Here is a 27,818-nt window from a genome sequence, read left to right as displayed (position 1 = left end):
ATTGATAAGTGTTGGAATAATTATATACACAAATGTACAGTATAAATGTTCGAGGTCCTCCAATCAGGGGTGAGGGTGGGGGATGTGATTATTTTATGTTTTGCGTTTCGTTATTTATGTTTTGTGGTTTGGTTTCGTGCTGTAAGCGGTGTGTGTGCTGGTCCTGGTAGTTATAGGTGCGCTCGCTTCCATGCCTGCCCGGGCGTCAGGCAGAGCTTGGTTTTTCCCGCCCTTGGAAAATCCCTTTTGGGGCGACCCACTGACCGGAGCACCCACTGACCGGAGCACCCACTGACCGGAGCACCCACTGGCCAGAGCACCCAGTGACCAGAGCACCCACTGACCAGAGCACCCACTGACCAGAGCACCCATTGACGGGAGCGGCCATTTGTATTGTCTGTGTACTGTATTGTTGTTTTAAAGAAAGAAAAACAATTATATATATATACAGTACCATTCAAAAGTTTGGACACACCTACTCATTCATTGGTCTTTCTTTATTTTTAAAATATTTTCTTCATTGTAAAATAATAGTGAAGACATCAAAACTATGAAATAACACATATGGAATCATGTAGTAACCAAAAAAGTGTTAAACAAATTATTTTAAGTAGCCACCCTTTGCCTTGATGACAGCTTTGCACACTCTTGGCATTCTCTCAACCAGCTTCACCTGGAATGCATTCCCAACAGTCTTGAAGGAGTTCCCACATATGCTGAGCACTTGTTGGCTGCTTTTCCTTCACTCTGCGGTCAACTCATCCCAAATCATCTCAATTGGGTTGAGGTATGGTGATTGTGGAGGCCAGGTCTACTGATGCAGCACTCCATCACTCTCCTTCTTGGTCAAATAGCCCTTACACAGCTTTGAGGTGTGTTGGGTCATTGTGGGCGCTATGGGTCCCCACTATCGTCTGGGCTTGTGCCTAGCCGGTAATACACTAGTGTCCCCCAGTGACCGGTTCTTACATAAAACATCCTCCATTCAGGCTGCAAAGCCATCGCTTTCCTCCTTAATTAACTTTAATGGCGTGCTGCCCAACAACAACAAAAAGGAAGAAATATGCATACTGTCTTAATAAAACACAATTTTCCACCACCATGCTACAGTGGCTAATGCTACTTCCTGAAAATGCACCCTGCATTCAACCAGGGGTAATGCCATATTCATGTGCCAGTCCGAACGAGGAAACTCTGACATTTTGGACATATTTTTTTAGATTTGTAAGCAGACTACACTCATAAGGTGTATTGCCACCACCTACTGTATGAGGTAGTAAAAAAAAAAAAAACATCAGAAAAAAACAAAAGCTGTTTTAGTTGAAAACATTCATACTAATTACCAAAAACAAGAAACACTAACCAAAATTCCCTCTACTACCCGAAAAACCTGTACACCTTCAGTTAGATTTAAATGTCTACATGTCCGACTTGCTAACTGGTTGTAGTTATATGCATAATGCGTTCCACTTTCAATGAGATAGCAAGTCAGAAATGTCAGAGTTCCCGAATAGTCGCAGAATATTGAGGTCGTGGTGGCAGCTGCAGAGAAGTATTTGGGTGTGCGAGACTTGACATCAGAAGAGTCACAGGGTGTATTAAGGGGTGGTGTCTCATCCTTTCAGGTTATTGGACTGAGGCAGGACTAATATATTTGAATAGTGGAGTAGGGTGGTGTTATTTTTTTTTGTTTTGGTGAGTGTAGTGTTAAATGGTAGGGTATTTTTTCAAGCAAAGTATAAGGTAGTTATACTCCAGTCTAGCAGGTGGCGGTAATGCAACATTTATTGGATGCCAACCGCTGTTAAACCTCACCGAAGAATTAGAAAAATAGAAGGAAGTGTGTAGAAACAGACGAACTTCTTACACGAGTTGCGACTCACATTGGAGTGAAATACTGAATTGAAATGTCCATGGCCCAGATTGTACCAGGACAGTTTGATGATGCGGAGGAATCAAACAGGTGTCGACAAGTGTCCTTTATTTGTATCCCTTTACTGCTAGTCGTACTTATCTCCTTGTTTGTTGTTGCTAGCATGCGTGGCATTGTCATTAACGTTTTCTAGCTAACGCTAGCTACCAACAACACAGGCATATAGCTAGCTATACCTAATTATTTAGCTATTTCATTGTTTGAACAACTTATTGGATATGTTTTGTTTTTAAAGCGTGTTGAATTTGTATTTCACAACATGAGTTTTGACTAAATGCTCTAGCTAGCTACTTTAACCAGCTAACTGTATCACAACCGTCGTTTAACCAGCTAACTGTATCACAACCGTCGTTTAACCAGCTAACTGTATCACAACCGTGGTGATTGGGAGTCCCATAGGGCGGCGTACAATTGGCCCAGCGTAGTCCGGGTTTGGCTGTCAGTGTAAATAAGAATTTGTTCTTAACTGACTTGCCTAGTGAAGTAAATTAAAACCCTAGTGGAGTTGTGCCCGTGTTCTGTGCCTACTCAAGTGCTAGTTAGTATCCAAAAGGCCGGCAGATGGCGATATTGTTCTACGCAGCCAGCTTATACATTCATATCCACTTGTGGACCGGTTCGTACATAACATTCTCCATTCAGGTTACAATTTGCGTTGATTTCCTCCCTAACTCAATTTAATGGCGAGAAGGCTGAAAAAAAAAAGTGAAAATATGTATACTTTCCTTATGAAACACAAATTCCCACAATCATGCGCCAGAATATGGCCATCTGCCGGCCTTTGGGCTGGCTAGCTAGTATAAAACAAGGTAGCCCATGTCTCTTTACATTGCATTTAGCATGGCAAATCTAGCAGAGCTTATTCAAGGAACGTATGTAATGACTCAAGACAAACAGCACTCTCCCTTTGTTCATGTAGCTAGCTAAGTCAATTATTTGTTTCCTTTCTGTCAGTGTCTCAATGTACGGAGCCTGACCACTAGCTATGTTTCTTTTAAATAGTGTTGCCATCACCCTTCCAGCTGAGGAGATGCTTGCGATAGAGGGCCAGGTCAGTGGAGTTAGCCTGGACACACCATATCATGATTTGTGTGAATATGATGAAGAGGAAGAAGAGGAGGAGGAAGATGAGGAGGAGGATGATTGGGACTGGAATGAGACTGGGGACTTGACAAAAAGATACATGGCTAATAGAACAGGAATGAATCACCAGGTAAGTTCAGAACCTCGACATAGATCTCCACATCTTCGTCCTATTCTGGGCCATGTCCCAGGCTGGTGTGGTGTTGAGTCCCAGGCAGCCCAAAACTGAACTTTATAGACTATCAGCAAATCAATCATTATTTCAAAATGTACATGTGCTAGTGGAGGTTGATAATAATCTGCTCCCATAGCAGGAGCCAATATTGGGTATTTGAGACGATGAAGCAAACTGATGTCATCTGTTTTTTTTGTTGTTTTTTTTCAGGCAAATAAACAAAATCTTAGTAACAAATCACAGAAACTGTCAACCCCCACTGACAAAGCTCTGAGGAAATTTGAACACAAAATTAATTTAGGTGAGTTCAAGTAGAATTTTTAGTGCTGAGCGATTAACTGAAATTTTGGCAATTTTTCATTTTTTTAAACAACTAATTGATGACTGTTCAATTATTTTAATTCAATTTCGTTCTCTATTTCTTTCTGAGCTCAATGAGCACATTTCAGATTCTGTAGAGATAAATCAAGATCCACCCTGAACTGTGCGCCGTAGTAGGGAATTGTAGTTTCCAACATGCCAATAATCTACATATTTTGTGCTTAAAACATAGTAATTAACTACAATGACCATAATCCATTGCACATCTACTTGTACGGTCTATTTCTTTTACGCCTGCGACAGAAAAGACGACAAGCAACAGCTGCTCTCGATGTCTCTACCTGAAATGATGAAAGTGATTGATAGTTGGTGTTCAGCATGCCTTATTTACATTTACGTCATTTAGCAGACGTTCTTATCCAGAGCGACTTACAAATTACTACAAAATAGTGATTTTCGTCAGACAGCATAGGCAGTAGCTCTATAGAGATGACTTGGAGTGAAATAATAAAAGTAATCAAATAATATACACAACAACTGAAATATTTTATTAAAGTAATGTGGATAAATTATGGTTAATACTGTCATGGGACTTTTATTAATTGTTTTATTCTGCGTTACAGCATTCAACCCAAGTAATCGCAAACCGTGGTATTTCTTTTTGATAATCGAACCGGAATCGAACCGTCCTCAAAGCACCAATCGCTCAGCACTAAGTATTTTAGCTGGGTAGATGGATAATACAATGTGAGAATTAACTGTATAGAGCGCTGAATGTGTTATTTTGTTTTACTGTAGATAAGCTCAACTATGCTGACTCTGTGATCAACAAAGTGACCGTGATGCAGAAACAACAAAATGCTGACACGTACGTAACCTGTCACTGAACATGACATTGCACTGCTTGGAATAAAGAGTACTTTGAATTCTGTTAGAGTATAAAAATAATTTTGTTGGCTGTTGTGGTTACTTCCGCTAGGTTTCGAGTGAAAGACAAATCTGATCGGGCTACAGTTGAGCAGGTGTGCTTTTAAAAATAGTTTTATTCCCGTTGGAGTTTTATAGTGTGTGTGTGTGTGTGTGTATATATATTTTACACAAATACATATTTTACACGTATATACATGCATACAGTGCCTTCGGGGAAGTATTCAGACCCCTTGACTTTTTCCACATTTTGTTATGTTACAGCCTTATTCAAAAATTGATAAAATCATTTCCCCCCTCATCAATCTACACAAAATACCCCATAATGACAAAGTGAAATGTTTTTTTTACATTTGAAAAAAAAAAATATATATATATATATATATATGATACCTTATTTACATAAGTATTCAGAACCTTTGTTATGAGACTCGAAATTAAGCTCAGGTGCATCCTGTTTCCATTGATCATCCTTGAGCTGTTTCTTCAACTTGATTGGAGTCCACCTGTGGTAAATTCAATTGATTGGACATGATTTGGAAAGGCACCCGCCTGTCTAAGGTCCCACAGTTGACAGTGCATGTCAGAGCAGAAACCAAGCGATGAGGTCAAAGGAATTGTTCGTAGAGCACCAAGACATGATTGTGTCGAGGCACAGATCTGGGGAAGGGTACCAAAACATTCTGAAGCATTGAAGGTCCCCAAGAACACAGCGGCCTCCATCATTCTTAAATGGAAGAATTTTGGAACCACCAAGACTCTTCTTAGAGCTGACCACCCGGCCAAACTGAGCAATCTGGTGACAAGGGTCTTGTTCAGGGAGGTGACCAAGAAGCCGATGGTCACTCTTGACAGAGCTCTAGAGTTCCTCTGTGGAGACGGGAGAAACTTCCAGAAGGACAACCATCTCTGCAGGACTCCACCAATCAGGGCTTAATGGTAGAGTGGCCAGATGGAAACCACTCCTCAGTAAAAGGCACATGACAGCCTGCTTGGAGTTTGCCAAAATGCACCTAAAGGACTCCGACAATGAGAAACAAGATTCTCTGGTCTGATGAAACCAAGAATTGAACTCTTTGACCTGAATGCCAAGTGTCACGTCTGGAGGAAACCTGGCACCATCCCTACGGTGAAGCATGGTGGTGGCAGCATCATGCTGTGGGGGTGTTTTTCAGAGGTAGGGACTGGGAGACTAGTCAGGATTGAGGCAAAGCTGAATGGAGCCAAGTACAGAGAGATCCTTGATGAAAACCTGCTACAGAGCGCTCAGGACCTCAGACTGGGGTGAAGGTTCACCTTCCAACAGGACAATGACCCTAAGAACACAGCCAAGACAACGCAGGAGTGGTTTCGAGACAAGTCTCTGAATGTCCTTGAGTGGCCCAGCCAGAACCTGGACTTGAACCCGATCTAACATCTCTGGAGAGACCTGAAAATAGCTGTGCAGCAACGCTCCCTATCCAACCTGACAGAGCTTGAGAGGATCTGCAGAGAGGAATGGGAGAAACTCCCCAAATACATGTGCCAAGCTTGTAGCGTCATACCCAAGAAGACTTAAGATTGTAATTGCTGCCAAAGGTGCTTCAACAAAGTTCTGAGTAAAGGGTCTGAATAATTATGCAAATGTGATATTTCTATTTTTTATTTTTAGTAAATTAGTAAACATTTCTTAACCTGTTTTTGGTTTGTCATTATGGCGTATTGTGTGTAGATTGATGGGGGGGGGAAAACCTATTGAATCAATAGTACTAAATCAGAGATGAAAATGACATGTTATTTTATATGGTGATGGCATTCTGTTTGGATTTCGTACCTGATTTCAGTGTAAGCGTAAGCCTGAGTTCACTGTTGATTTTCTGTAATTTATTTCCTTGTATTGTTTTAAAGGTGTTGGACCCGCGGACGAGAATGATTCTGTTTAAGATGCTCAGCAGGGGTGTCATTTCAGAGATCAATGGATGCATCAGCACAGGCAAAGAGGCAAGTTGATCCCACAACGTCATGAGGTAAACGTATCCACCACTGTGGAACACTCAGGCCTCTCCGAGTAGCACAGCGGGATAAGGCACTGCAGATCCCGGGCTGTATCACAACCCGGCCGTGATCAGGAGTCCCTATAGGGCGGCGCACAATTGGCCCAGCGTCGTCAGGGTTTGGCTGGGGTAGGCCGTCATTGTAAATAATAATTTGTTCTTAACCGACTTGCCTAGTTATATTTATAAAAAAAATTGTGGGCAACTTATCGTCCTATGACTGGCATATTCAGTTTCATTATTTCAAAGTGCTTTTTACCAACAGGCAAATGTTTACCACGCAACCACTGCCAATGGTGAGAGCAGAGCCATCAAGATCTACAAGACCTCCATCTTACTGTTCAAGGACCGTGACAAATATGTTAGTGGAGAATTCAGGTGAACAGCATTTCCTGGCTTGTCTAAGATGGTGTTGTAAAACCAAGACCTAAAAGTAACCGTATTTCAGAAGGGGTCAATGTGGAACTAACCATTTGGTGCAGTCTGTTGTGTACCGTAGGAATGGGCATTTGAAAGATTCTGTGTTGGATTTACTCGCATTGAAAAATATTTGAGTACTCGTATGTTAGTTTTAAAATGTGAAATAAGGCTGAAAGCAGAACATTTTTAATTTTTTTGCTGCACTTTAACTACTCTACAAAAACACGTTAGTTGATTTTGTCAGTGCTTAGGAATGTAACCTGCTAAATAATTGCAATTTTATATTGAGTACCTGTATGCGATTTATTAATCCAATAGAAACTAATCGAGTACTCACCCCCATCCCTAGCGTACAGTAGACTTGGATTGCATCAGCCATGTTTAAAGCTGATGAAGTCTGTCGTCTGCCCTCCAGGTTCCGCCATGGCTACTGTAAAGGAAACCCCAGGAAGATGGTGCGAACCTGGGCCGAGAAGGAGATGAGAAACCTCATCAGGTGAGCATCCCCAAGATGAGCCATGGCAAAAGTAACCTTGGTTATGCTTTATTTTACGCCCGGTTTAAGGTGGTATTTACCCCTTTACACTCATACCTGTATACTGGTTGAAAATGTCAGATTTGGGCACTAATAAGAGCCTAAATTGGAACACAGTGGCTGTACAGTAACATGCTGTACATGACGTCAGAGCTCAGACTGCGCTTCACAGCTCTGTATGGGTTTTGACTGACAGACAATCTGAACTTGAGCACTGTGTGCGATGAGTAGTTGCGCCTGTCCCTCCCTCTATAATTGGGCTTTTGCAAAATGTTTTGTCTGAGTGAGGGAAATACTGTACATTTAAGAGAACTTTATGTATTTTGAAAGATAAAAAAAAAATGTATGCATATGGACTTTGTCATCTTTTATTTCAGCTCATGAAACATGGGATCAACACTTTATTTTTATTTTTTTACATGTTGCTTTTATATTGTTCAGTATTCTTAGGAAATATGCACACTTTGGAGAGGTGTGTGTGTGTCCACTTGGAGACACCAGTTAGTCCTCTGTCTCAAACCCTTGTCATTCTCTTGTCTTATGTTGCACCTGCAACACATTGTCCAGGAATTTTCTCATGTTACTGAAGGTATCCAGAGGATTTTCAGATTTCGCTATCAACAAATACAGCGAAAAGTACAGTAAATGTAAAATGCGCATAAAATCAAGTGTAATGTTTGAATTCAGTGAACTGTTGTCCTCAAATTTGGTCTAATAATTTTTCCATAATCTCCAAACTGTTTCAATTGCTACCATGCTTATGCATGTACTTTTCATATTCCTTCTGTAAAGAAACATTTTAATTTAGTGTAAATGGTTAAGAAACTATACTAGATACCTTCTGGAACGTCAAATAATTCAACACCATTGGGTAACTACTTGGCACCAAATGGTACAAGCCTACGCTTGTGTCAATGAATAACCTTTTGACCCTAAATTAACAAATTTTAATTGGTTTTGAAAACTGACTGAAAAAGGGAGGGACTACTTGGACTTGTCCAATAAGAAACGGCGGTTTTCCGTTTCAGTTGCAACACTCTGCGGTGTGCACGAAAGAATACGACCTTGCGTTTTTGCTTGTCTCTCCCTACTGCCTGTCTCCAGGTTGCAGACGGCCGGCATCCCGAGTCCGGAGCCAATCATGCTGCGTAGCCACGTGCTCCTTATGAGTTTCATCGGCAAGGATGACATGTAAGGATGATCAGGCTTCGTTTCTGTTTTAACATGTCAATATTATATACCGGTTTGTATGTCTGGCTTAAAGGTTGTTTCCTAGTTCTATGTGTAAGTTCTGGTTCTATCTAGCTTGTATGTGTGTAGTGAAGTTGTGGTCCAAATCAATTCTCTCAAAAAGGACAATTAACTTATTCAACTGTAGTCATTGCTAATGTGATGAATTGAGAGCAAATAGGTTCAATAGGGGGTTTGTTCTGGAACTTCTGGTAAGGCTATGTTTTTTGATACTTTGACTATGTCAATGTTGAACATTGTTGTTTTTGCTGCTGTGTTATAGGAGTGTGTGTGGTGTTTGAGATACATTCTACACAGGTCTGCACACAAATCCACGTTTACTATAGAAAATTGATAAACGTGGATGCTTCTCCGGGCTTTAAAGATCTGTTTTAATCCGTATCTCTGGTCCCAGGCCTGCTCCTCTGTTGAAGAACGCTTCCCTGTCGGAGTCCAAAGCCCGTGAGCTGTACCTCCAGGTGATACACAACATGAGGGTTATGTATCAGGAGGCCCGGCTGGTCCATTCAGACCTCAGTGAGTTCAACATGCTGTAAGTTCCCTCTTGTTATCTTGACGTGTGTGAACTAAGCTTATTAGTTATATTCATAAGGTGTTTCTTCTTCGTTATATATTCATAGAGAATCAATGGTGTTGTGTCATACTGTAGCTCAGTTGGTAGAGCATGGCGCTTGCAACGCCAGGGTTGTGGGTTCGATTCCCACGGGGGACCAGTACTTAAAAAAAAAAAATGTAATAAAATGTATGCACTCTACTGTAAGTCGCTCTGGATAAGAGCGTCTGCTAAATGACTAAAATGTAAAATGTCATACATTGAAATTACCATTTGAATTGAACGACAGGGAATATTACTGATTTGTGCCTTTAAGTAAAAACCCTTCCATTGGTGCAATTATGGAAGTTCCATTCGCTGCAAGTGCAATTTTGTCAGATACTGGGGTTGACTAAATTGATGCATTCAATTGTATTAATTTTAATGTCTTTTAAAAAAATATATTATTGCTTATCTTTCAAGGTACAACGACGGCGACGCCTACATCATCGACGTGTCCCAGTCTGTGGAGCACGACCACCCCCACGCTCTGGAGTTCCTGCGCAAAGACTGTACCAATGTCAACGGTACGTGTGGCCCAGGCCCGTATTCACACAGTCACTAGAGAAAGAGTTCTGATACCGGATCAGTTTAGCCTTTTTACCGTCATAATACATATGGCTAGGGGGAGACCTGATCCTAGATCAGCGCTCTGTGACATTGTCAATCAACCACAGCCTTAATGCTTGTGGGTAATAGAGCATTGCATTACTGTAGCGCAGATTCTTTCTTGATCATTTGACAAAAGCGTCCTTTAGCCATATTATTCTAGAAGGTTTTCGCAACAAAACATGTATGAAAGTTCTGTTTCGTTTAATATCGTCAAATGTAGCTACATTTGATCTGAGATTGCCGTCACTCCAACCTGACATGCACGTAATAATATGTGAAACGTAGAGGTTAATGTAGACAGGTTATAGGACAGGAGGCAGTCCATATACTAGGAGTGTCCAGTGCCTATTGTTTCTGTTGAAGTATGAGGCTCTGCGTTAGAATGAAAGGCTCAATGAGATTTGGTCCCATGTCCCTCAGACTTTTTCCTGAAGCGAGGTGTAGCGGCGATGACGTTGCGCGAGCTCTTTGAGTTTGTCACCGATCCCTCCATCACCAGCAGCAACATCAACCTCTACTTGGAAAAGGTGGGGGGGGGACATGTTTCAGTTGATGTGAAGCTTGCTTATCTACACGATTGAATCATAACCTTATGCCGTCGTTTTGTCAAGTCAAAAGTTGCACTGTGGGCGCTCAGTACTTGGCGAGCGTGGCCATTTGATATGCCTGTGTTCATGATGGCTCTCTTCTCATTGTAGGCGATGGACATTGCTTCCGAGAGGACAGCAGAGGAGAGGTCCAATCAGGATAGTGTGAATGAGGAGGTAAAGGCAGATTTATTTATTTTATTAAAAAATATATATATAAGATCGGATAACCGTGGTGAAATGTTTTTGGGCTCTTCCACGATATTCTAACGTTCTCTCTGTTTTGGTTTATTGTTGAACTGTGACAGGTGTTTAAGAACGCGTACATCCCACGCACACTTACAGAAGTGAGCCACTACGAACGTGACGTGGATGCCATGACAAACATGAAAGACGACGAGTCCTCACGCAACATGCAGAATGACAACGTGAGTTGACTAAAACCCTGACGTAACCGCTCAAACACACCATTCCGATACCAAAGTAGTCGACTTTGTCAACAACCCCCTAACTCATGGTTCACTTTAACGTATGCACAATTACAGGTTTCTCTACTTCCTGATATTTATTGTTTACTTTTATCAGTAGCAATGTGATTGATCCAACCCCTACACTGTGTGGTTATTAATCTGGCTCTTCCGTGTTAATGGCTGTGATCTCTTTCTGATATAGATCCTCTACCAGACAGTGACGGGCCTGAAGAAGGATCTGTCTGGAGTTCAGACAGTAAGTCATACTCAATGCCACCATTTTCCCTTGTGAATTAGCAGCAAAGGTTACGTGTCCATTAAAGAGAGGTTGATATTTTGTAGAGGTATGGCTTTCTGTGGCGACTGTCAACTGAAATAAACAGCTTTTAATAATGGCTTCTATTGAGAATAAAGTAATGTGTGGTTGTGAATATTTTTACCATGACCCTGCATGAGTTGAGGAATGGTAAGTATGATTGTTGTAAATGTTTAATTGTTGACTGTTAATTCGTCCCTCCATTTGTAGGTACCTGCCCTGCTGCAGGACTGTGATGTGGAGGAGAGCTCAAGTTCAGAGGATGAAGATGAGGATGGTGGCAAACAGGAGTCTGTGGGAGAGGAGTCTCAGATTGACAAGAAGGTATGTTTCTATTAAGGCTGTGAAGGTGAATTTGTCAAGTAATCTTGCAATATTTAACTGCTATCAGCAGATACATTATTTGTTTTATTTTTTTAATCGTATTGCATTGGAGGTATGAATAAATAAGGAAATTACAAAACTGAACCAGAGGGAGTGAGCACCTTGTGGTTATTGTAACCCTGCAACTGTGCACACTACTTTTAGGTTATTACATGGCCTATACAAAACTAAATCTGGAGCATGTTCTGCAAATATCCCAAACTATTTGGATATCTTTCAGTCTGAATTTAAGTTACCTAAAATTACATCAATGTTTTAATGTAACACTCTATACCCAAACCTGTTTGTTTTAATCTAACATTCTATACCCAAACCTGTTTGTTTTAATCTAACATTCTATACCCAAACCTGTTTGTTTTAATCTAACATTCTATACCCAAACCTGTTTGTTTTAATCTAACATTCTATACCCAAACCTGTTTCTTAGGAGATGAAGAAACTGGCCAAGGAGGCCCAGAGGGAAAAGAGAAAAAACAAAACACCGAAACACGTGAAGAAGAGAAAGGAGAGGGTTTCAAAGATGAAGAAAGGCAAATGAGTAGACCCAGTAATCGGGAATACATCAGACCTAAACATGAACTTTTATCCCAGTGACTTTATGAACTGATGAAAACCTCCGTGCTCAACACACACTGGCCTTCAGTAACACTGTAGTGAAACTGGTGAACAGAAGTGTGGTATTAAGCCACACGAAAAGACATGACATGTGGGGAAAAATATTGTTGCCGATGTCAGGTGTCACGCACAATGCTTTAGTGTTTTATGATAATCGCTATATAAAAGCAGTTCAATTAAATGTAACAAAAAAAAAATGATAAATACATATAAGTCTAAATGAAGTTGTACTTTACCTTAACATTTTACTAAAGAGGTTTCAAGGCTCTTATATGTACAGTTACTACAACAGCTTGCAGGGCAGATGCTCCTAATGGTCTGTACTAAAGCTCGTCATTTGGAAACCAAAATAACCACATGAAAATTGTGGCTTGCAGCTAGCCAGTCCTCACATTTTATAGGGATGGAAATAATTAAAAACATTATTTACCTCGTGTTTGTAGTGTATATTTTATTTAACATGAAATACTTAATTTGACTGATTTTTATCCCCATAGGGAAAATTGTATTTGAATCCAAGAAGTGCAACGTGCCCAGTTGTTATACTGTAGCGTGACATTACATAATGGCATTTTGTCACGTTAACTTTATATTAGCAGAAATGACCTAATTCATTGTAGTGGCCACACTTCTGTGAATACAACATGCTATAAGCACAAAGTGACATACATTTTTTTTAAATATTTCTATGAACATTTTATTTCAGGTGTTATTACCACTTGCCTATTCTGATGTAAATTCTCACCATACAGGGCTTGAGTGTCATGGTGCATCTTATCAACATAATTCCTCTCAGGCCCCTTGTACAACTGATTTGACACAATGTTTGTCTAACCATTGTGTGGCGTCTCCAATGCTTCGAGCAATTACTTTTGTGCAAAATGCGTTGTACAGAGCCGTGAAAATGCAAAATGCGTTGTACAGAGCCGTGAAAATGTAAAATGCGTTGTACAGAGCCGTGAAAATGTATTTGCCCCTTTTCTGATTTCTCTATTTTTGATACTGAAAGTTGTCAGATCTTCAAGCAAAACCTGATATAGATAAAGGGAACCTGAGTTTATAAATGGTACTAATTAAATTTGTTATGCAACACCTAATTGCCCCCTTAAACAATTTAACTTTTTCAACTAGGCAAGTTAAGAACAAATTCTTATTTACAATGACGGTCTAGGAACAGTGGGTTAACTGCCTTGTTCAGGGGCAGAACGACACATTTTTACCTTATCAGCTCGGGGATTCGATCTAGCAACCTTTCGGTTACTGGCCCAACGCTCTAACCACTAGGCTACCTGCCACCAAAAGCTTCCTGTAGTTGTTGACTGGTCTCTCGCATCGCTGGGGAGGAATTTTGGCCCACTGTCCAATGCAGAACTGCTTTAACTCAGTTGTCAAGCATGAACCCCTCATTTCAAGTCCTGCCACATCTCAAAACTTCAAATTTGTTGCTTTTTAACAATTTTCATCTAGACTTGTTTTGCTGCGCTTCAACTCACAGACGGATGGCCTGACATTCTCCTGTAGAATTCTCTGATGCAGAATTCATGGTTCCTTCTATTAAGGCAAGTCGTCCAGGCAGCAAACCATCACACTTTCACCATGGTATGAGGTTCTTTCTGTGGAAAGCAGTAATTGGTTTTCGCTGGACACGATAGAACCCATCTCATCCAAAAAGTTGACTTAAGTTTGCCATAAAGCACCTAGATAGAACAGTCTTGATGACTAAAAAGTATAACTTTTTGGCTGACGGCTCCCATTAGGCTATCTCCACTATGTACTGGTGACATATAACCACCTCCTGTACACTCATGCCCTGTATTTCCTGTTTGGGCGCAGTTGGTAAGGTGTACGTACGCACACCCTGTGTGACCCCTTCACCTCAGTCCTTATGGTATTTCGCATGCAAGTATACATGCTATCAATCTGAGGAAAGATAACTTTTAACCAAGGTTAATATAATTTGAAACTATTTCAATATGAAAGTCAGATTATCTAAATATGCACTTTAATTCAGGGTTTTCTTAACTTCTTTGGGACGGTTGAGCTAATGTGATTAGCATGAGGTTGTAAGTAACAAGAATATTTCCCAGGCCATAGACATCTGATATTGGCAGAAAGCTTAAATTCTTGTTTGTCCAATTTACAGTAGCTATTACAGTGAAAGAATACCATGCTATTGTTTGAGGAGAGTGCACACTTTTGAACATGAAAAGTTAAACAGATTAGGCATATTTGGACAGTCTTGATAGACAAATTAACAGAAATGCAATGGTTCATCATTGGATCAGTCTAAAATGTTGCACATATACTGCCGCAATCTAGTAGCCAAAATCTAAATTACAGCTGGGCAGGAATAATACATTATGGCCTTTCTCTTGCATTTCAAAGACGGTACAAAAAAAATACAAAAGTTTGTTTTTTCTTTGTATTACCTTTTACCAGATCTATTGCGCTATATTCTCCTACATTAATTTCACATTTCCACAAACTTCAAAGTGTTTCCTTTCAAATGGTACCAATAATATGCGTATCCTTGCTTCAAGGCCTGAGCTACAGGCAGTTAGATTTGGGTATGTCATTTTAGGCAAAAATTGAAAAAGGGGCAGATTCTTAAGAGGTCTTTAAGGGAACACTGTCTAAACATTTCCCTATGTAGACAAAAGTAAAGCTCTTTAAAACTGAGTCAACCTTATTGATTAAATGGTCTGTTCGTCAGCACCTGAGGCTAAAATGTTTCTCGACACTGTTACATGCAGCTCTGTCTCCATACGAGTACCACAGTATGAGTCATAATACCTAGCGATAAAAAAAAAATGGTTCCAATCATTTTTCCACCATTAAAATCCACTACCGGGAAAAATGACAAACACAAAATAAAGGGCTGTGTTTTGTGTAGGCTTACCCTGGCGTGACGTTTTGATAACTGTAAATCTCTCACGGACAAGATGACAATATATTCACCCCCCCAAAATGAAACGCTAATATGGCTATCGCAAAGAAATGCCATGATGACCTGGACAAGACTGTTGCATCGAAGAAAAAGTAATTATCTCTAGTTCTTGCAATGTTACCTACATTTAGTCATGAATAAATTGGCTACATTTTTTTAAATTGACAATTTTGTGAACTGTCTTGTGCAAGTTTTAAATTGACACAATACCTGTTAGCAAAGGTGTCAGCTAGAGATGAGGTGCAGGAGCATGCAGAGATTTGTAGTCTTGCATGACGTCTACTTCCAAATCAGAGTAAATAAAGATGAATATATTGATTACATTTTTTAAATCACCTTGTCTTAGAATGTACATGGTTATCAGAACGTCATGCCAGGGTAAGCCTACACAAAACACAGCCCTTGAATTTTAGAAACACTTATGTAGGAAAAACTATTGGAACCATTTCGCTGTTTGACCGCTAATTTATTTATATATATTTTGGGAGTCAAATTGAAATTTCAAGCAGTGCATCAATGGATCCAAGTAAATAAATAAAACCATTTATTTCCTTATCTTAAACAAGTTATATTCAGTACATGTGTGATTTAAAATGACACAGCAAAAAAAAATTGTGACAGTCCATAGAGAGGAGGCTGGATGGCATGCTTTGGGCGGAGCTAAGGCACATGAGACGATGGGCCCTAGTCCCTTCTCCCAGGTCCTCTTCTTCCATCCTTTTAGATGACATTGAAGGGTATAGTAGCCAGGAAAAGGGGCTAGATTAGGCAATAAACTGTGTACACATGACTTAAAACTGGGGTCTGCCAAACATTTTGACACACCCTGCAATGTGGGGGAGCCAAAAGAAAACTGATTTCAAGATGGCGGTCTTTGGGGGGGGAGGAGTCAGCACTTGGCCTGCTTCCTTTTCAGCACCAGCTCAGCCAAAAGTTTGTAACGGATCATACACTCCTCCTGAAAAACAGTATAGGTCCATCACCATCCAAAATGAAATCATGTTTACCATCTCAGCTATTCATGACAATTTAAGTTTGGTTATTTCCATATTATTCTACCTACCTACATCTAACACTCATCAAAATTGCTTCAGGTTTCAGGAAAGTATTTCAATTATAAATAAGTGGACAGAAAAGTTAAAGGATCATGTCAATTACCACAGACAATATAGATTAGGCAAACTGTGTACACACGACTTAAACTGGGGTCGGCCAAACATTTTGACACACTTTGCAATGTTGCAATGTGGGGGGGGTAATCTCTCACCTTTCTCTTCCCCGGGACCACCTTGGCGATCCAGTCCCAGCGTTCCGTGGTGCCTCGCGGGTACTGCTGTAGGGCCAGCTCCAGAAGCTTCTGCTGGTTCTGGGTCCAGACGTCGTCAGTCACCGCAGTGGCCTTCTCCTTGGACGGTTGTGGGACTGAAGAGGGGGGCGGACTCTGCTCCTCCTCGCTGTCCTTCTCGGCTGCAGCTGTAGAGTCAAAGTCCCTCTGTCTGTGTCCCTTGGCCTCCACCCCCGCACCTCCACCCCCAGTCTTTTTACCTCTCCTCCTGACACCACCTGATTGGATGCCTTCTTCTTCATCCCCTCCGCCGCTGTGTTCTGTCACCTCTGCCATTGCTGCTGACTGAGGCTGGGGGTCTTCACGCTGGGTCATTAGGCTGTCAGGTACAGCTCCGGCCCCAGCTTTGGAGCCCTTTCCTGGGAGAGCGCTGCTGCCCTGGGCCTTGAGCTCAGAGAGTTTCACCAGCCCTGCATCAAAGAGAAAGAGGTACAAGTTAAGATGCTGTCTCTCTGCTGATGAATAAAGTATTCAATTCAAAAAGGGGACATTTTTCTATACACAACAAAACAAAATGGTGCAGTTGTCAGCACTCATTTCAGAACAAGTTTAAACTTGAATGGCTATATTCCAAACATCATAGTCCCTAGTCTCCTCATGGACATTAAATACAAATGCTTCTTCAGTATTCGGAGTAATATCATGGATTCAGCTGTATACATTACATTTTCATCTCTTATTAAACATTGCATGATTGTAGAAGAAATAAAAAATGTTACCATGCATGATAAAGGCAAAAACTGAACAATAAAGTGGTCCTTTCGCAGGTTACTGCAAAGGTCAAACAAGTTAAAGTAAAAAGAAACTGACTTACCTGATGTGTTGGTTTGACCATCTTTAACTTGTTTGACTTTTGCAGTAACCTGCAAAGGATCACAATATTTGGAATTTTTCTTTGACAAGCTACTATTCTCCTAAATTTCTAAACACAAAATGTTAATTTTGCTATATATTTTTTCTAAGACTGACAAAACATTCACATTCCCTCCATTTAAGTCCAGAGTTTTCCATGCACCACCCATTCCCAATGTATACTCACATCGGTCACCGATCTTCCTAGTTCGTGGGCGATTTTCTCCCAGCGTCCAGGTGTTCCCCCAGGGAACTTGGCCATACTCCTTGTCAGAAGAGTAATGTCCTCTTCTGACCACTCCGGAGCCTGAGGAAACGACAAACAAGATTAGATCAAACACCAGACCATTTTGGCTTAGGGCTGCAAAATTCCAGAAAAGTTACCAAAATTCCCAGGTTTTACGCAAATCCCTGTTGGGGAAAAAAAGCGGGAATTTGAGGTATTTTGGTGAACACAACGCTATAATGACCATCCAAAATCTATTCCATCTCGCTTGTTGCCCCAGATTCATGCAATTTACCTTACTTGATCCTAGAATAGGATCTTATTAGACAGATCAAATTCTGGTAACTGTCCAACTATACCTACAAATGGCAAATAAAACAAACTTTATAATCCAATATTTGGCTGAATTAAAAAAGCAGAGCTTTACTAATGTCATGGGAACAAACCTTTCCACAGAGGGAAAATATTGTGGGCCCACCTTTTTCTTCTGAGACTTCTTATCCTCGAGCCAGTCATCCAGTTGGTTTTCGATCTCCTCGATAGACATGCCCTGGTCGTACGCCAGTGAGTTTGCGCTGTCTGCGACTGTAAGGGAAGGCTCATAAACGGGGAACTCAAACTTCGGCTTCTTCACTTTGGATCGTTTCTCTTCTGTGGGAAGTGAGGAATGTGATAAGACAAGAACACGGTACAATACAACTGATGCTCCTGAGAGGCACAGCTGTGGAAGACACTGCATGAGGTGTCACTACAGACACCCTGGTTCGAATCCAGGGTGTATCACAACCGGCCGTGATTGGGAGTCCCATAAGGCGGCATATAATCGGCCCAGCGTCGTCCGGGTTTGGCCAGTGTAGGCAGTCATTGTAAATAAGAATTTGTTCTTAACTGACTTGCCTCGTTAAAGGATAATTTTTTATTTATTTTTATTTTTACATTCAATCCCAGTTACTGAATTATTTCAGAAAAAAGATTTTGCTCTACAAATAAAATGTATTATGATTTCCTATTTTCTTGTTTGATCCAGCTAAACTTTATTTATCCAGGCAGGTTAATAAAATAAATCTTACTTTTAAATAAAGACCAGGCGAAAGTGAACAATCAGACATAATTAGGCAGATAATGAAACTGTCTACTTCAATCTTCTACAAGTCCTTACTTATTGTAGTAGCTTCCTGTTCTGCCAGTGCCATGGCTTCCACTTCCTCTTTTGATCTTCATCTCCTTATAATCTTCGTAATACTGTTTGGCGTCCTGTAACACAGACAAACTAGAAGATAATTGTCGCTCGCTGGGGATGTTGATAGGATCTTATCAATTACCATTAAAAAAATATATAATTGTACACCAATACAGTGATAGAAACTGTGCAATGAGAGGGAATACTTTCACAAGGCTCTGTATATATTGGTCAATATACCATGGCTAAGGGCTGTTCCTGGACTGTGAAGGTAAGAGAATTCGGTTAGGGTAAATTAGCTGGAGGACTACCTGTATGACATGGGGGAGAGACTTGACAGAGAGATACAGCCAGGTGCTCAGCTTGAGTGGCAGGATATCCTGCCAATGAGGTTTGTCATGTGACCTGAAAGGAAAAAAGGACATGTGACCATGCTGAAGTGTACATACAACACACATGAATAGGCTACACACTACATGCTAAACAAAGGAGCAATATTCCAATGTGTTTTCAATTACATTTTCACATGCAACGAGCACTTCAAATGTTCTACAATATACAGTTCCACTGCTTGAGAAGTTAGGCATGGTGCGACAAATGTTGCCGTTCTCTTTCACAGCTAAAAAAACCCGCAGTGCTGTATTATTATTCAATATGATATTTACTTGTGAAATTAGGAACGCCTTGTGACACTCACCTCTCTATTTTTTCCTGTCCGACAAAACGCGATTCTTCAGCACTCTTGCTACTCATTTTTTTCTTCTTCTCTTTTTTCTTCTTGCTCAGAAGTTCATCCTAGTAGGAGAAGCACCATGTGGAATGAAGAGGTCAATCAGGGTATTAGAAGTCTATGGGCTCCACTTTGCTCACACACAAAAAAAAACTTTTTATTTGCAGAATCTACTTGGTTCAAGGGGAAACATTTTACTGCAAATCACTTACATTTATTATATGACATAGGGAGAAATGTGACATCTCTTACATATTCACTTTGAATAATTCAATAAATTACATTTTGGACTACTTAATTGAGCATTGTTAAATGGGAGTAATTGGTTATTATAAAATCCTGAATACACTGAGGCTGAGAAACCCGGTCTTAAATTGCACCGGTGTATTTATACTTTCCAAACACAGAAAAAAGCTTTTTAAGACCATTTTTTTCAGCACAGCAATAACTGCCCATTTGAGGGGGGGGGGAACTAAGTTAATAGAATTGAAGCTGAGGAACAGATTACAGCAAACTTGGATTACAGCATGGCAGTTAAAAAAAAAACAGAAGGGTGAAAGGTCATGCACGGTCCCCTCACCAGCTGCTTCTCCAGGTAGACGGACCAGATGACTACATAGTGGCACACGGTCAGGATGAGGAAGAGCAGGAAGCCCAGCTCCCCATTGCTCATCTTCCTCACTCGCCTGTAGTAGAACACTGGCTGCCTCCAGTCTGGTAGCCCGTTGACCAGGACATCATTGTACCTGTAGTTCAGAGGAACCAAAACCAGGACGTCATTGTACCTGTAGTTCAGAGGAACCAAAACCAGGACGTCATTGTACCTGTAGTTCAGAGGAACCAAAACCAGGACGTCATTGTACCTGTAGTTCAGAGGAACCAAAACCAGGGACGTCATTGTACCTGTAGTTCAGAGGAACCAAAACCAGGACGTCATTGTACCTGTAGTTCAGAGGAACCAAAACCAGGACGTCATTGTACCTGTAGTTCAGAGGAACCAAAACCAGGACGTCATTGTACCTGTAGTTCAGAGGAACCAAAACCAGGACGTCATTGTACCTGTAGTTCAGAGGAACCAAAACCAGGACGTCATTGTACCTGTAGTTCAGAGGAACCAAAACCAGGACGTCATTGTACCTGTAGTTCAGAGGAACCAAAACCAGGACGTCATTGTACCTGTAGTTCAGAGGAACCAAAACCAGGACGTCATTGTACCTGTAGTTCAGAGGAACCAAAACCAGGACGTCATTGTACCTGTAGTTCAGAGGAACCAAAACCAGGACGTCATTGTACCTGTAGTTCAGAGGAACCAAAACCAGGACGTCATTGTACCTGTAGTTCAGAGGAACCAAAACCAGGACGTCATTGTACCTGTAGTTCAGAGGAACCAAAACCAGGACGTCATTGTACCTGTAGTTCAGAGGAACCAAAACCAGGACGTCATTGTACCTGTAGTTCAGAGGAACCAAAACCAGGACGTCATTGTACCTGTAGTTCAGAGGAACCAAAACCAGGACGTCATTGTACCTGTAGTTCAGAGGAACCAAAACCAGGACGTCATTGTACCTGTAGTTCAGAGGAACCAAAACCAGGACGTCATTGTACCTGTAGTTCAGAGGAACCAAAACCAGGACGTCATTGTACCTGTAGTTCAGAGGAACCAAAACCAGGACGTCATTGTACCTGTAGTTCAGAGGAACCAAAACCAGGACGTCATTGTACCTGTAGTTCAGAGGAACCAAAACCAGGACGTCATTGTACCTGTAGTTCAGAGGAACCAAAACCAGGACGTCATTGTACCTGTAGTTCAGAGGAACCAAAACCAGGACGTCATTGTACCTGTAGTTCAGAGGAACCAAAACCAGGACGTCATTGTACCTGTAGTTCAGAGGAACCAAAACCAGGACGTCATTGTACCTGTAGTTCAGAGGAACCAAAACCAGGACGTCATTGTACCTGTAGTTCAGAGGAACCAAAACCAGGACGTCATTGTACCTGTAGTTCAGAGGAACCAAAACCAGGACGTCATTGTACCTGTAGTTCAGAGGAACCAAAACCAGGACGTCATTGTACCTGTAGTTCAGAGGAACCAAAACCAGGACGTCATTGTACCTGTAGTTCAGAGGAACCAAAACCAGGACGTCATTGTACCTGTAGTTCAGAGGAACCAAAACCAGGACGTCATTGTACCTGTAGTTCAGAGGAACCAAAACCAGGACGTCATTGTACCTGTAGTTCAGAGGAACCAAAACCAGGACGTCATTGTACCTGTAGTTCAGAGGAACCAAAACCAGGACGTCATTGTACCTGTAGTTCAGAGGAACCAAAACCAGGACGTCATTGTACCTGTAGTTCAGAGGAACCAAAACCAGGACGTCATTGTACCTGTAGTTCAGAGGAACCAAAACCAGGACGTCATTGTACCTGTAGTTCAGAGGAACCAAAACCAGGACGTCATTGTACCTGTAGTTCAGAGGAACCAAAACCAGGACGTCATTGTACCTGTAGTTCAGAGGAACCAAAACCAGGACGTCATTGTACCTGTAGTTCAGAGGAACCAAAACCAGGACGTCATTGTACCTGTAGTTCAGAGGAACCAAAACCAGGACGTCATTGTACCTGTAGTTCAGAGGAACCAAAACCAGGACGTCATTGTACCTGTAGTTCAGAGGAACCAAAACCAGGACGTCATTGTACCTGTAGTTCAGAGGAACCAAAACCAGGACGTCATTGTACCTGTAGTTCAGAGGAACCAAAACCAGGACGTCATTGTACCTGTAGTTCAGAGGAACCAAAACCAGGACGTCATTGTACCTGTAGTTCAGAGGAACCAAAACCAGGACGTCATTGTACCTGTAGTTCAGAGGAACCAAAACCAGGACGTCATTGTACCTGTAGTTCAGAGGAACCAAAACCAGGACGTCATTGTACCTGTAGTTCAGAGGAACCAAAACCAGGACGTCATTGTACCTGTAGTTCAGAGGAACCAAAACCAGGACGTCATTGTACCTGTAGTTCAGAGGAACCAAAACCAGGACGTCATTGTACCTGTAGTTCAGAGGAACCAAAACCAGGACGTCATTGTACCTGTAGTTCAGAGGAACCAAAACCAGGACGTCATTGTACCTGTAGTTCAGAGGAACCAAAACCAGGACGTCATTGTACCTGTAGTTCAGAGGAACCAAAACCAGGACGTCATTGTACCTGTAGTTCAGAGGAACCAAAACCAGGACGTCATTGTACCTGTAGTTCAGAGGAACCAAAACCAGGACGTCATTGTACCTGTAGTTCAGAGGAACCAAAACCAGGACGTCATTGTACCTGTAGTTCAGAGGAACCAAAACCAGGGACGTCATTGTACCTGTAGTTCAGAGGAACCAAAACCAGGACGTCATTGTACCTGTAGTTCAGAGGAACCAAAACCAGGACGTCATTGTACCTGTAGTTCAGAGGAACCAAAACCAGGACGTCATTGTACCTGTAGTTCAGAGGAACCAAAACCAGGACGTCATTGTACCTGTAGTTCAGAGGAACCAAAACCAGGACGTCATTGTACCTGTAGTTCAGAGGAACCAAAACCAGGACGTCATTGTACCTGTAGTTCAGAGGAACCAAAACCAGGACGTCATTGTACCTGTAGTTCAGAGGAACCAAAACCAGGACGTCATTGTACCTGTAGTTCAGAGGAACCAAAACCAGGACGTCATTGTACCTGTAGTTCAGAGGAACCAAAACCAGGACATCATTGTACCTGTAGTTCAGAGGAACCAAAACCAGGACGTCATTGTACCTGTAGTTCAGAGGAACCAAAACCAGGACGTCATTGTACCTGTAGTTCAGAGGAACCAAAACGTGGTTTGAGGATTTCCCCGACGGCAAATTTTAGGGGTGTTTCACACTACCGTGCCAACCTAAACCATACTGTGATGGATTTTTTTATATCTAATAATGACAGAATACTGTAATGTTCTCTCCACAAAATTGTGTATGAAATTGTGAATGTGACAGACTCCTCCCACTTTCAGAAGAAGTAGTGAGAGAAGGTTGGGGGGGGGGGCGGGGCTAACCTCTGTCTCCTCTCTTCATCTTTCAGTACTTCATAGATGCCCACCAACTATGGGAGAAAAATAAATAAATCAGTGAGGCAATAGACAGAAATGGCAATCAATACTTCAACTAATACTTCTTCCTAGGTTTTGGCCTTTCTAGGGAGTTTTTCCTAGCCACCGTGCTTCTACACCTGCATTGCTTGCTGTTTGGGGTTTTAGGCTGGGTTTCTGTACAGCACTTTGAGATATCAGCTGATGTAAGAAGGGCTATATAAATACATTTGATTTGAACTAATCAGTTAGAGTGCAGTGTATGAAAATGACTATACCTCACAAACTACTTTTACTGCCACAAAACACTGCATATAAACAGTGTTCCACTTAAACATGAGCTTTTCTATTTGTTGCAGGAATTTCTCTGTAAGGTGTCCGTCCATAGACTACTTGTAAGATGGAGATCAAACAAGACAAAGTTGGGCTTAAAAAAAACCCATAGAGAGTGTTAAACCCCATGGGGAGTAGGGAGGGAGTGTTAAACCCCATGGGGAGTAGGGAGGGAGTGTTAAACCCCGTGGGGAGTAGGGAGGGAGTGTTAAACCCCATGGGGAGTAGGGAGGGAGTGTTAAACCCCATGGGGAGTAGGGAGGGAGTGTTAAACCCCATGGGGAGTAGGGAGGGAGTGTTAAACCCCATGGGGAGTAGTGGAGGGAGTGTTAAACCCCATGGGGAGTAGGGAGGGAGTGTTAAACCCCATGGGGAGTGTTAAACCCCATGGGGAGTAGGGAGGGAGTGTTAAACCCCATGGGGAGTAGGGAGGGAGTGTTAAACCCCATGGGGAGTAGGGAGGGAGTGTTACACCCCATGGGGAGTAGGGAGGGAGTGTTACACCCCATGGGGAGTAGGGAGGGAGTGTTACACCCCATGGGGAGTAGGGAGGGAGTGTTAAACCCCATGGGGAGTAGGGAGGGAGTGTTAAACCCCATGGGGTGTAGGGAGGGAGTGTTGCATTGCAACATTGATATTGCAAACTACTTTAATGACTTTTTCATTGGCAAGATAAGCAAACTTACGGATGACATGCCAGCAACAAACGCTGACACTACACATCCAAGTATATCGGACCAAATTATGAAAAGACAAGAATTGTACTTTTGAATTCTGTAAAGTCAGTGTGGAAGAGGTGAAAAAATGATTGTTGTCTATCAACAATGACAAGCCACCAGTCTGACAATCTGGATATAAATGACTGAGGATAATAGCAGACGATATTGCCACATCTTCAATTTAAGCCTGTTAGAAAGCGTGTGCCCTCAGGCCTGGAGGGAAGCTAAAGTCATTCCACTACCCAAGAATAGTAAAGCCCCCTTTACTGGCTCAAATAGCTGACCAATCAGCCTGTTACCAACCCTTACTAAACTTCTGGAAACAATTGTGTTTGACCAGATATAATGCTATCAAACAGTAACCAAATTGACAACATAATTTCAGCATGCTTATAGGGAAGGACACTTAACAAGCACAGCACTTGATGATTGTGGGGGATGTATTGTTAGACTTTAGTGCCGCTTTTGACATTATCGATCATAGTCTGCTGCTGGAAAAACGTATGTGTTATGGCTTTACACCCCCTGCTATAATGTGGATAAAGAGTTACCTGTCTAATAGAACACAGATGGTGTTCTTTAATGGAAGCCTCTCAAACATAATACAGGTAGAATTAGGAATTCCCCAGGGTAGCTGTTTAGTCCCCTTGTTTTTTTAAAATCTTTACTAACGACATGCCACTGACTGAGTAAAGCCAGAGTGTCTATGTATGCGGATGACTCAACACTATACACACCAGCTACCACAGCTACTGAAATGACTGAAACACTCAACAAAGAGTTGCAGTTAGTTTTAGAGTGAGTGGCAAGGAATAAGTTAGCCCTCAATATTTCTAAAACTAAAAGCATTGTATTTGGAACAAAACACTCACTAAACCTCAACTAAATCTTGTAATAAATAATGTGGAAATTGAGCAAGTTGAGATGACTAAACTGCTTGGAGTAACCCTAGATTGTAACTGTCATGGTCAAAACATATTGATGCAGTAGTAGCTAAGATGGGGAGAAGTCTGTTTACAATAAAGCGACGCTCTGCCTTCTTAACAACGCACCTCGACTACTGTTCAGTCGTGTGGTCAGGTACCACAAAAAATTACTTAGAAAAATTGCAATTAGCTCAGAACAGGACAGCTGACCCTTGGATGTACACAGAGAGCTAATATTAATAATATGCATGTCTCTACTGGCTGAAAGTGGAAGAGAGATTGACTTCATCACTACTTGTATTTATGAGGGGTATTGACATGTTGAATGCAACGAGCTGTCTGTCTAAACTACTGACACACAGCTCGGACACCCATGCATACCCCACAATCATGCCACCAGAGGTCTCTTCACAGTCCCCAAGTCCAGAACAGACTATGGGAGGAGCACAGTACTACATAGAGCCATGACTACATGGAACTGTATTCCACATCAAGTAACTGACGCAAGCAGTAACATTTGATAAAAAAATTATAAAAACACCTTATGGAATAGAGGGGACTGTGAAGCAACAAACATTGGCAGACACATACACGCACTATCCATACACATGGATTTAGTACTGTAGACATGTGGTAGTGGTGGAGTAGGGGCCTGAGGGCACACAGTGTGAATGTATTGTAATGTTTTAAAATGGTATAAACGGCCTTAATTTTGCAGGACCCTAAGAAGAGCTTTGGCAGCAGCTAATGGGGATCCATAATAAATACAAAATGTTAAGTGAGTGGGCTGACCTGTCTGAATTGTGTTTCAGCATTTGCATCTTTGTTCTTGTCAGGATGCAGCGTGAGCGACAGCCTGCGATAGGCCTTTCTGATGTCCGTCGACGAGGCATCCTGCACTCGAGAGAGCGAAAGAGAGAGAGAGAGAGAGAGAGAGAGAGATGAGCAGGAAAACGACATGTACATGACACATTTCAGAGTGTATTGTGTGTGGTGATATATCACACATGGTTTATCACAAACATAATAACTAGTCTATGGCACTAAATCAGTCTGTACGCTCTCCTTCTACCTGACATGTCCCACAGTACCAGGGGCCTAAGCTTCCCCATCCTATCCAGAGGACAGTAACCACCCCAAGGTTACCAGGGGCCTACGCTTCTCCATCCTATCCAGAGGACAGTAACCACCCCAAGGTTACCAGAGGACAGTAACCACCCCAAGGTTACCAGGGGCCTACGCTTCTCCATCCTATCCAGAGGACAGTAATCACCTCCAGGGCTAACGACATCCTACAAGACATGGCACTCGGATGACTCTATTGCAGGACGGCACTGTATTCAACACTATCCTGTACTAAGTTTGTTCATATGATGGCCAACCCTCCTTCTGGAGAGCTGACGGGCATGCAGGCTTTTGTTCCAGCCCTATTTCAACACACCTCATTCAGCTGATCAAGGTACTGATGCGTAGCTGAATCAGATGAGTAAAAATCGTATGTGTTAGAGCAGGGCTGGAGCAAAAGCCTGCCCCCAGACCAGTAAACTTTGGCTGGTGAAGCAACAGTGTCCCAGCAAGTGTTCCTTGCAAGATGAACAACTAGTTAACGATATTTAACTACCTACCTTAACTTCCATCAGGGGTTATAATACAAAATAAGGGGAAGCGACCTGACACGTCATGGTTTGCTCGTCTCCCGGTAGTCTAGGTACACGTAGCTAGTTCGCTAGCTAGTTAAAAAAAACTACAACAGGCCTCATCATCGGTACAGATCTCTATTTAGGACTTTAAAAAAAAGCTAGTTAGTAAACATTTACAGGTTACAAAAACAACTAGTTATGACTTACCTGCTCAACAGACAGAAATTCGTAAAAGTTTTGTTGAATTTCCTCCACCAGATCGTAGAGCTCAATGTCTGAATCCCAGGAATGAGAGGGTCTTGGGCAGGCAATAAGAAAACTGACGGCAGCAATAAACCAGATGTGCCATGAAGCTGAGGTCATTATCAGGCTTTGACAATGTTGGCGGTAATATTGTACCGCGAAAAATGTAAAACCCTGCTGATATACACCTAGCGCGGCTACAATCCTTACAACAGGCTGCTTGCGCTAAAGATTTACTACATTTCCCACAATCCTCTGTTTGTCACCTCTTCCGGTTTCCACACGTGTCACACCGGTTTGTAATTTTTGCCTTCAACATAAAA

At 41.8% G+C, this 27,818-nt stretch overlaps 2 protein-coding genes across 2 annotated transcripts; one reads left to right on the top strand and one right to left on the bottom strand.

Moving 5' to 3' along the window:
* Window positions 1-1,759: 1,759 nt before the first annotated feature.
* Window positions 1,760-12,690, top strand: riok1 (RIO kinase 1 (yeast)). Its single transcript, XM_014188363.2, has 17 exons — window positions 1,760-1,963; window positions 2,936-3,146; window positions 3,402-3,492; window positions 4,311-4,380; window positions 4,492-4,534; window positions 6,327-6,419; window positions 6,738-6,850; window positions 7,308-7,388; window positions 8,532-8,618; window positions 9,073-9,210; window positions 9,694-9,797; window positions 10,303-10,409; window positions 10,581-10,646; window positions 10,778-10,897; window positions 11,142-11,195; window positions 11,466-11,579; window positions 12,067-12,690. The coding sequence occupies exons 1-17, from the start codon at window positions 1,908-1,910 to the stop codon at window positions 12,175-12,177; spliced, it is 1,659 nt and encodes a 552-aa protein (XP_014043838.2). The 5' UTR covers window positions 1,760-1,907; the 3' UTR covers window positions 12,178-12,690.
* A 3,032-nt stretch (window positions 12,691-15,722) lies between these two features.
* LOC106597112 (dnaJ homolog subfamily C member 1-like) lies at window positions 15,723-27,762 on the bottom strand. Its single transcript, XM_014188344.2, is given in 13 exon segments — window positions 15,723-16,159; window positions 16,469-16,956; window positions 17,361-17,409; window positions 17,586-17,705; window positions 18,103-18,275; window positions 18,784-18,835; window positions 18,837-18,878; window positions 19,116-19,209; window positions 19,502-19,599; window positions 20,115-20,280; window positions 23,602-23,648; window positions 26,405-26,506; window positions 27,460-27,762. Coding segments are annotated over 13 exon segments (1,656 nt in total). The 5' UTR covers window positions 27,616-27,762; the 3' UTR covers window positions 15,723-16,090.
* Between the last annotated feature and the right edge of the window lie 56 nt (window positions 27,763-27,818).

This window comes from Salmo salar, chromosome ssa03, assembly GCF_905237065.1.
Source record: "Salmo salar chromosome ssa03, Ssal_v3.1, whole genome shotgun sequence".
NCBI lineage: Eukaryota > Metazoa > Chordata > Actinopteri > Salmoniformes > Salmonidae > Salmo > Salmo salar.
The sequence above is the reverse complement of the archived record's forward strand: the minus strand, read 5'-3'. Positions and strand labels throughout refer to the sequence as shown.